At 40.6% G+C, this 10,556-nt stretch overlaps 1 protein-coding gene across 1 annotated transcript; it reads left to right on the forward strand.

Annotated features, from left to right (window-relative positions):
• The first annotated feature begins 1,677 nt into the window (after positions 1 to 1,677).
• aoc1 (amine oxidase copper containing 1) lies at positions 1,678 to 10,012 on the forward strand. The gene is made up of 5 exons (XM_024280195.2): positions 1,678 to 1,776; positions 3,855 to 5,393; positions 7,466 to 7,754; positions 7,934 to 8,066; positions 9,308 to 10,012. The coding sequence occupies exons 2-5, from the start codon at positions 3,857 to 3,859 to the stop codon at positions 9,575 to 9,577; spliced, it is 2,229 nt and encodes a 742-aa protein (XP_024135963.1). The 5' UTR covers positions 1,678 to 1,776; positions 3,855 to 3,856; the 3' UTR covers positions 9,578 to 10,012.
• The last annotated feature ends 544 nt before the right edge of the window (positions 10,013 to 10,556 follow it).

Below are 10,556 nucleotides of genomic sequence, written 5' to 3' on the forward strand. Positions count from 1 at the left end.
AGCATTGAAATCGCCGTCATTCAGATGCAGTTCCTGCAGTAGATGATGAGTCTCACCATATTAGTAGAATCTCTGACTGATCTCATGAACCCAGTAATGTTTGTCAATAACTGACATCAATAATCAAATCTTGATTTCTCAAGATCATCCTAGACTTGGATACGTACAGTTTTCCATATAGCCATGATGCTAAAAACTAACAACTGGTTCACACCGCACGCACAAGCAGGATGGGACTGAGGTCGCTTCCATTCGGCGCCCTTGTTAACCTCTGGTGTAGTTCATACCAGACGCGACCGACTTGCGGCTTGCACAGTGTAGCAATCGTTTCGGCGTCTGGTCTACTTGTTGCGCAAGCCAAGAGTGATCAACGTCAATCCTGGCCAGAAGTTATGCCAAGACACATGAGAAAATCTGGTCAGTTTTCAAAATATAACCAATTTTTCACAATAAAATGCTGCTAGTGACAAATCCAATCATATTTATGTATACAAATGCACTGTAGAGATGAAAATACAGTATTCTCCCCTTATTTGGGGGTCAGGGACCAGAGACATCCAAAAATACGGACAACCCCCAGTCTCCGTCTCACCTCCAACTCCCCGCGGCCGAAGAATGTCCGTTAGCAATCCACACTCATCAAAAACACTTCTGATCATGCTTTCTAAACATTTATTAAAAAACACTGGAGTACTGCTCAACATAAAGATTTTTTTTTTTATCCAGAACAATAGACTGCAAACTTTTCATGAGGACTGTCACTCTGTCTTTCTGAGCCTTAAAAAAGCTTGTGCTTCCTTCTTCGTAAGTTAAGTTTGAGAGGACATCTCTATCCAGAATTTGCCAGTTTCATTCATAATAAACACCTGCCCTGGATGATATTATCCTCTGCGATTGCCAGGATATTTCTGAGCTGCTTCTGAGTCAGCTGATGCCATTTCTCCATGCAGGCTCACTGTGAATGTGTGTGAGTGGCGGACGGACTGGTGTGCTCTTCAACTGCGCTCCCCTCCTGGGAAATTCCCGCAGTTTTTCTGATGAACCTGGAGGAGTCAGTGACTGAAAAAACAGATCAATATAGTAGCCAAAACTACAGAGCAGGGAGTGGTTTTGCATGTCTAAAAACAGTATCAACTACAGAGAGGCAGAAAGCAGTTAGCCACAAGTCAAGATGGACAATGTCAAATTAATTGTGGAAGCTCTAAATAACCACATCAGAGGTGCCTGTCGACCGTAATGAAAAAATACACGTCTGGTGTGAACTGGAGGTGAAGCAGATTCCGTGAGCACTCTGCTTCACAGCGGTTCCACGTGCGGTGTGAACTCGGCATGAGAACCACATCACAGTCAACACAGCTTTTGATTTTATTTAAATGTTTTCATGCATGACAAGACAACATGATTATGAAGGCTTGTTAGGAAACATCTATTTATTTTAAAGAAATCATTGCATCTGATGCATGTACAATAAAGTCTGAACAAGCCAAACCTAATAAAATAAGTAAATGTTCATATACATCCAGATACTTTGGAAATCCATACTGATGAAAGGCCTCACACCGGTTTGCTTCCCTTGCATTTTGGAGGGTTAATTATTTAAAAATGTTATTTCATCACATTTACGACCTACAGTGGACCAGTCAGCCGCTGCCTCCTGCAGATTATATATGAGCAGCAGTTCACCGACCTGTTTATCAATGAAAGCCGTTCCTGTGGCTGATACCAGAGGCCTGGATGAACAGAGCTTGTTTTTCTGAGACAAAAGAGTGACTGCAGGTATGGCATGAAAACGCTTTTGTGTGACCTGATACGGGAATGTAAATATGCTATGAAAGGGTTGACTTGAGTGTAGGAACTGAGTCTTTGAGAAAAAGAAAACTAACATGACAGAGACTATAGAGTTTGAAGGCACAACTGTAGTGATGATGTGTACTATGTGTTTGTGTGTCCTTCTCTTGACAATATTCCTAATTTACAGTTTGGTAAATCTAGATTGTAATTTCTAGACTCCAGGTTAATTTTTGAACCAGTATGTATTTGTTTCAGGGTTACTTTGTATTTGTATTAGATTGTATTCAAATAATTATTATAATACAAACAGTATTAAGTAAATCATCTTCATTTGCTAATGCAGTAAAAATCTAAATATTCTCATTAAAAAAGACAATTACTGCAGATTGTATTTATCAATGAATGATTATAAAAGTAAAAAATCATCTTCATTAGTTGATTGATTAATCTTGTTGTAAACTGCATGGCTGGATAGCTTCAGTATTTCTCACCTTTTGCTTCACTAATATTAGCTGTAAGCTAGAGGGAGAGAGTGTAAACAAAGGGAGGATGGACAGTAGTGGTAGACTTATTCCCTGCCAACAGACTCACTCACAACTGAAAGGTGAATTTCTTTTGAACTCTTGCTGCTCTTCAGAAACTATGTCCTAGATCAGAGGTCGGCAACCTTTAACAGTGAAAGAACCAGTTGGGCTTGTTTTCTACTGATCAAAACCAAGAAGGAGCTCTATAGTATTACTTTAGCATTTAGGAAATTTGGATTTGCATTCAAGGCCATCTTTTCTTTAAATAAATATGAATCATGTCTGTTTTTTAGCACAAACAAAAGCCACAATGTAAAAAGAAACTAGCATTTCTCAAGATGGGATTTTTTTTTTACGTTTTTACCTTTTACTTTTAGTAGAGCCAAATTAGCAAAAAAGCTAGCTTGTTGCCTAATTACTAGCTGAACTCTAAATTAGTATAAAATTCCGCAGTAAATTAAATCAGCCAAAAATGTTAACAGGTTGCTAAAATAAAAGCTAAACTCTAAATTAGCCTAAAAACGTAAGTAGGTAACAAATTAGCCAAAAATGTTAGCATATAGCTAAAATATTAGCATGAAACACTTCATTAGAGGCCAAATTAGCCAAAACAAAAAAAAAGCTACCTAATTCCTCAATAGCTGAACTTCTATATTGGCTAAAATTCCTCTTAAACTGAATTACTCAAAGAAGTCAGCCTGGTTCTAAAATAGAAGCTAAACTCTAAATTAGCCTAAAAAACCCCAGTAGATAACAAATTAGCCAAAAATGTTATCATGTTGGTAAAATAATAGCTGATCTCCAAATTTTTGAAAATTACTACTTTATTTTTCTTTACCCAGAGAGCCACAAAGGAGGAATAAAAGAGCCGCATGTGGCTCTGGAGCCGCAGGTTGGAGACCCCTGGTCTAGATAATCGAGCATTTTTTTTCTATTTTGGCATCAAATAACATAATAATAATTAAAAGACCACTGGGAACACTTTTACAATACATCAAAAGGAGAGGGTCTTTAAAAACTAATGTCTGTTTCAGGGTTCTCCTGTTAAGGAGTCCAAAACTTTAGTTTAGATTATTGAACAATCCAAGGTAATTTTCCCTGGAATGTTAAAGTCACACTCTGATCATCTTTTGATCTATTGCAAAAGTGTTCCCCGTGGGCTTTTAATTATAATTATGCAATTTTAAGCTGAAATCAACAAGCTCGTGTTTTTTTCTAGGACAGCTTCTGTAGAGCGGCGGAGTTTGTGGCCGGTCCACTGTAGTTTCAGTATAACAACCAAATTATTTTCGTCTGCTCCTTATTCACAACGATTTGAATAAAGAAACATTAGAATTAATTTTCTTTATATGTGTCCTCCATCATGAGAAAAAGGACATTAAAAACATGTTAAAAACACAATTTTTTATCAGAGTGGGTCTCTAAAGTGATGACAACTGATCGAATGGTTGTTTTCCCAAATAATAATCAACTAAAAGTTCAAATATAAAGTTTATCACCCCTAGTGAGCTAAAGTTTCCTTTTCCCGTTCTGTTTCAGCCATGAAACTTCTTCTGGTGCTGCAGCTGCTCTTCTTAGCTGGCTGCAGTGCTTCCAGGTCAAGAGAATGGGCTCATCACGGCGCCCCCATGTTTGCCGACCTCTCGGTTCGAGAGATGAAAGCCGTGCGGGCCTACTTGCACGGCATTCCTGAAATGAGGCTCACTGAGGCGCGGGGCAAGTCGCTGAAGAAGAACAGCATCCTGCTGATGGAGCTCCATCTGCCAAAGAAGCACGAGGCCCTGAAGGCCCTCGACCACGGACACGCCAAACCCCCCCGCCAAGCCCGTGTGATCGTTCAGTTCGGAAACCAGAGCCAACCCAACATCACTGAGTACATCGTGAGTCCTCTACCAACACCAAACTCACACGTGGTGAAGACTTTCAAAGGCAACAGGCCAGTGCGGTTTGAATCGAGACCGATCACTAATGTTGAGTACGGCCATATTGAAGCCATGCTTGAGAAAATTGCGGCCAAAGCTCAAAAGCTCCTGTTTGAGACAACAGGAGGGTTTTCTTACACAAACTGCTCAGATCGCTGCTTGACCTTTTCAGACATTGCCCCTCGTGGGTTGGCTCCAGGTGAAAGAAGAACCTGGATCATGTTGCAAAAGTTTGTGGAGGGTTATTTCATTCATCCGGTTGGTTTTGAAGTTCTGATCAACCATCAGGATCTGGATCCGGAGAGATGGACTGTAGAAAAGGTCTGGTACAACAGCATGTATTTTGACAGTGTTGAGGAACTGGTTAAAAAGTATGAATCTGGGGAAGTAGAGAAGATTAAACTCCCCAAACATGATGACAGCGATCTTTACTCCACCTACATACCTCGTGGTCAAAGCAACACCCCCACAAATATCCATGGCCCAAAGCTGGTCGAGCCCCAGGGTCACCGCTACCACACTGACCACAACTTCGTTGAATATGCTGGATGGTCGTTTGCTTACAGAGTTCGCTCATCTGCTGGACTCCAAATTTTTGATCTCCGTTTTAACGGGGAGAGGATAGCCTATGAGATCAGCCTCCAAGAGGCCATTGCCTTCTACGCCGGCGACACTCCTGCGGCCATGCAAACGAAGTACATTGATGCAGGCTGGGCCATGGGCACCTCCACCTACGAACTGGCTCCTGGGATCGACTGCCCAGAAATCGCCACTTTTGTCGACCTCTATCACTACTTCGATACAGACAAACCCATCCTCCACAAAAACGCTCTGTGTATTTTCGAGATGACCCTCGCCATGCCTCTGAGGAGACACTTTAACTCCGATTTCCAAGGAGGATACAACTTTTACGGAGGCCTGGATAACACCGTGCTGGTGGTGAGGACGACGTCCACGGTGTACAACTATGACTATATCTGGGACATTCTTTTCTACCTCAACGGGGTGGTGGAAGTTAAGATGAGCGCCTCCGGATACATCCACGCCACTTTTTTCACACCTAACGGACTTCACTATGGCGCCAAGGTCTACGACTATGTTCTGGGCAACCTGCACACACACCTCATCCATTACAAGGTGGATCTGGACATTGCTGGTAGGTGTAATTATACTGCAACTCTTTAGAGAAATTTATATTTAAAGTGTCAAAATTCCTTTTGATTTTTAGACATGAAACATCAATTTACAATAAACAGTCAAGAGTTAAAGGGCTTTCAGCAAAATATTAGGATCCACCTTCCAATCCGAAGGTTTAGTTTCAGTGTTTACATTCTTTTGACTACTAGTGACTCTTCAACTGCTGACGCAATAAACGTAAAAAAAAAAAAATCATCATCTGGTTCTTGTTACTCATGTAAATGATCTAAGAGTTACTGCATGCCAAAGAGCTTGAGTTGTTTATATGTTGCTGGTGACATCTCTGATGTTAAAGGGTTAACTTCTCCATTAAAACCCAATATTAATAACTACAACTTTTTCTGTTTCGCTAAGCTCAATGGTAATGGTTGGAAGAAGACAAAGATTGTTCAGAAGTGGGACAAATTTACATAAAACTTACAGAATTATATTTTTATCTCTGAATCTGTAGAACTTCAATTTTTATCTAAAAGTTTTTGTTGTTTCCAAATTAACAGAAGGCTTTTTGATGTTTTCTAAGCTTATAAATCAGGGATGTCAAACTCATTCTGGTTCAGGGGCCAAACTCAACTCGTCTGATCTCAAGTGGGCCGGACCAGTAACATAATAGCAAAATATCCTATGATCAACTTGTTGTTTGTAGCTTTGATTTTGTTTCTTATTCTTTCTCAGTTGGAAAAATGTCTCAAAATCACTTATTATTTTTATAAAATTAGAGATATTATTAATTTTTACAACAACTCAACAAGGGTGAGTCGGCAGGGAACCTAACTGATCTCATCCAGACGTGATACCCGCTTGCAGAATTCTGTTTATTTCTAGATCTCTTGTCATTACGGTTTTTATTTTCCTTTTCCTCCCCTAGTGGCGAAATTGCGCATTGCGGTCGTTTCTTTTACTAGCCATAACTCGGCAAAGGAATGGCCAAGTTATGTGGAATGGTATGTTTGACACCCCTGCTGTACTGATGTAGCTGGTTCCAACGTTCATCAAAAAGTATAGATGTAAGGATATAGATTAAAAACAGCAGTGTTGGTTGAAAACCACAGATACAAACAGGATTTTGTTCTTAAAAGGTATCAATTCGATCAGCAAGCAATTTGATTTATGGTTCATTTTGTTAGTTCCTCTTTCTGTTGTGTCCCTAATGTCTTTACCTTTTTATGCATATGTGATGTAAGCAAAAAGAAGTCCAATCACAAGACTGCTTCTCCCAAGTTCCAATTAACTGAAGGTGAACCACAGAGTGTTGTTTTCACTAAACTTGTGATAGCCTTTATTTATCACAGCATTTCAATGAATACCTGAAAAAATGTACATGACATAGGGCCTACTTTATTTAAGGCAGCGTATTGCCAAAAAGTTTGTTCAATCTTTTATGTGTCGATTCGTGGATCCGGTATTGAGATCGTGACGAAGAGTCAGCGATGTGCAATTTCTTTAATGGAGATAGCGAGCAGGTAACAAGGCAGAATGTAGTCAGGACATTTTCCAGTCATATGGAATCTAATTTATCAATCCATAAAATAATGGGGGTATTGGTGTTGCTGGAATTTGCGTTCACGCTTTTGAAGGAGGAAACAAGTCGTCAACAAAAATAAAAACATGTTTTCGCAAGAAGGACATTCCAACACACATTTGAATCGGAACATTATGGGTACTGTGTCAAGAGGTTTGTTTTTGGAGTTGGTGGTTCAACTCCTGGCTCTTCCAGTCACATTTCCTTTGGCGGGTCTTTAAGACCACCATGTGAGCGTGACCCAATGACCCCGTTCAGGTTGACACCACTGTGCAATAACACGATAACAGATTTGATTTCATCTTGAGCATGTTTTATCTTTTTAGATAAAGAACTGTTGGGACTTTGCTCCATCATAAAAAATGCAAGTCTATGATTTCTAATGTCCCAGTTTGAAACCAATAAAACAACCAACAATTTGTTCTATCACCAGTGAAAAAACATCATGTTGGATTGGTAAATAATCATTTTTGACCATGTTTTTCTTCCCTTATGTGTTTATTTCCACACAGGTCAGAAGAACAGTTTTGAGACTCTGAATCTCAAATATGTCAACTTCACCAACCCGTGGAGCCCAAAGAACTTCATCGTCCAGTCCAAGCTGCACAAGACTGAGCACAAGACGGAGCGATCCGCTGCCTTCCGCTTTGGCAAACAGTTCCCCCGTTATTTACACTTCTACAACCCCAATGAGAAGAACAAATGGGGCCATCAAAGGGGTTACCGGATTCAGTTCAACTCGCATGCGCATAGTGTCCTTCCAAAAGACTGGCAGGAGGAAAAAGGCATCAGCTGGTCGAGGTAATTAGATTACTCTCCAATTACTAACTTCTTCTACTCGGGTGCAATCTTTTTTATGATTTCCTGTTCTCTTTCTGAAACAGTGTATCTGTACATGATTGAAAGCTCTTTGTTTTTTTATTATTTGGCTTTAAAAAGGAGAAAAGTTGTTTTTTTTCAAAGATCTCTTCTCTTTCCAGGTATCCGCTTGCTGTAACTCGTCATAAAGACAGTGAAGCCTCCAGCAGCAGCATTTACACCCAGAATGACCCCTGGGAACCTGTTGTATCTTTTGAGGACTACATTCGCAACAATGAGGACATCGTCAATCAGGTAGCCCACACCATGAAACTTCCACTGACAGACCAGAACGTGAATTATTGTTAGTATTAAGTGAATATAAACTGAATGACAAACAATACATCCCAACTTACAGGAAGTCAGTACATAAACATGGCTGAATGTGTTGTGCCGCGTGGAGTTTGCATGTTCTCCCTGTGCATGCGTGGGTTTTCACCGGGGACTCCGGCTTCCTCCCACCGTCCAAAAACATGCTTCATAGGTTAATTGGTGACTCTAAATTGCCCCTAGGTGTGATTGTGAGAGTGAATGAGTGTGTGATTGAGGCCCTGCGACAGACTGGCGACCTGTCCAGGGTGTACCCCGCCTTCGCCCATCAGCAGCCGGGATAGGCTCCGGCACCCCCGTGACCCCGGAAGGGAAGAAGCGGGCAAGAAAATGGATGGATGGATATATATATATATATATATATATATAAATATGTAGTGTGTGTTTATATACACACATATACATACAGATACATATATACATATTATACACACACACACATATACATAGTGAGCCAGGGTGTCATGCATTCAATTTTCACAATATTCTTTTTATATTTTGACTTACATTTTATCCAAATGATACTCAATGAGTTTGGAGGTGATGGATCAAAATCCCCGTGAGAAGATTAAAATTGTAGATTGTACTAAAGGTGATTTTTTTTATTTTCAAAATTTTAAAAATAGTTCCCAAGGTCAATGAAATGTGTGTGAAATTTCGCAAAGATCACAAGAACATAAGTCTTCTATTCCATACGTTGTCTGTTGCTATCCTATAATAATTTTATAACTTTCTGTGGACATCATTGAAAGGTATTTGGATTTTGTTATTGGATTTTGAGATATTTTTTTAGCCCTTAAGATATTTTTGCCCCATTCCTTATTTTGAGGTTCTCTCCTACTTTGATTTCAAATTTTTGAGGGGAAGGGTGGGAGTGGGATCAGGAGGATGTCCAATCACTACTCCCAAAATTTATTTTCACCAGCTACTAGGTGCATGTAAGTCTAATTGAGTTTTTGAATATATTGCCAAAGTTTTGCTTTAAAGAAAGAGAACAATCTGGTCCTTGCAGTCTAGGGCTGCTTCAGGCCATAATGAACCTCCTCAACACATATGGGCATTTCTGATCATGGCAAACTGTACGTTCCAATATGTACATCTGTGTCCTTTTTTAAGACGATTTAACAGCTTGATTTATGTCCCGCTGTTTGCTCCCCCGCCTGCAGGACTTGGTCGCTTGGGTGACTGTCGGTTTCCTGCATGTGCCTCATTCAGAAGACATCCCCAACACGGCGACGCCCGGCAACGCCGTGGGCTTCTTCCTGCGGCCCTTCAACTTCTTTGACGAAGACCCGTCTCTGTCCTCCAAGAGCACGGTCATCGTCCGTCCAGGCAGAGCTGGCAAGCCCAAGGTGCAGAGATGGACCCCCGAGGTCGTGGGCCATTGTGTGACTGACCAGCCTTTTGTTTACGATGGGACTTACACGGGAGTCTAGAGCTGTTTTATAACACACTATAGCTGTTTAGTTTCATCACACAAATGAAGTCATTTCTGGGATCAAAACTGCTTTGAAATAATCAGAAAGAGCAGGGAGATTAGGAGATGGGCATTCCGGTCTGTCTTAATCCCATGCTGGGTCTCCATGGAGGAGGTTTAGCCCCCTGAAGCATCCAGGATACCCCGCTCTCCGCATCCGGCCTGTTTGCTGTCAGATGCGTCTTCTCTGCCTGCCCCCATGCCGGGGCTTTTCGGGCCGCAGCCACGCCAGGCCTTAAAAAGCAAACAGCAAGATGCCGGATCCTTTCAGACAAACATTTCGTCACGCCACCCACCCGGGAATTTTTAGGAAATCTAACCGGCAAAGTACGGAGAATGCATGTAAACGTGTGTTTAATGTCAGTTCATAATAAATGAGGCTGTTTTGATCATTTGTTGGTGTCCTGCATGGATTTGATGAGAACCTGCTGTTTCAAAGGTCAGTTACAAAACCAGGTTTATGAAAGCAGAGGAACGTCCGGATTTCTTTTTTTTTAACGTCACTTTGTGGGAAAACTAAACAGGATATTTACTAGCCAGATTTCCACCGTCGCAAAACTCTTCTTTATGTGTGTGTTTTAGTTTTACAGTGTGGTCAAAGACAGATTACATAAAAGCTTTAAAATGCACGAGAGAATAGACGGCTCAAGAGAAGGGGGAAGGGATACGGGACTATCTAACATTCCCTCAAGTATTACCATGGCGATGGCATTTTTGGTACATCTTGGTGTCATTGGAAAAAGAACATGATTAGCAGAAATAAAGATTATTACTTATCTTTCCAAACATAAAATTACTTGGATTTTTAGGACGCTACTTCATTTGATTCTCTCTAATTTCTCCCCTCTTTACTAAAATATGAGACCATCAAATTGTGAATAAAGATAGATATTGCCCACTATATTTTCTGTCAAAAAAAAGAAAAAATGGCATCAACT

Source organism: Oryzias melastigma, linkage group LG20, assembly GCF_002922805.2.
Source record: "Oryzias melastigma strain HK-1 linkage group LG20, ASM292280v2, whole genome shotgun sequence".
NCBI lineage: Eukaryota > Metazoa > Chordata > Actinopteri > Beloniformes > Adrianichthyidae > Oryzias > Oryzias melastigma.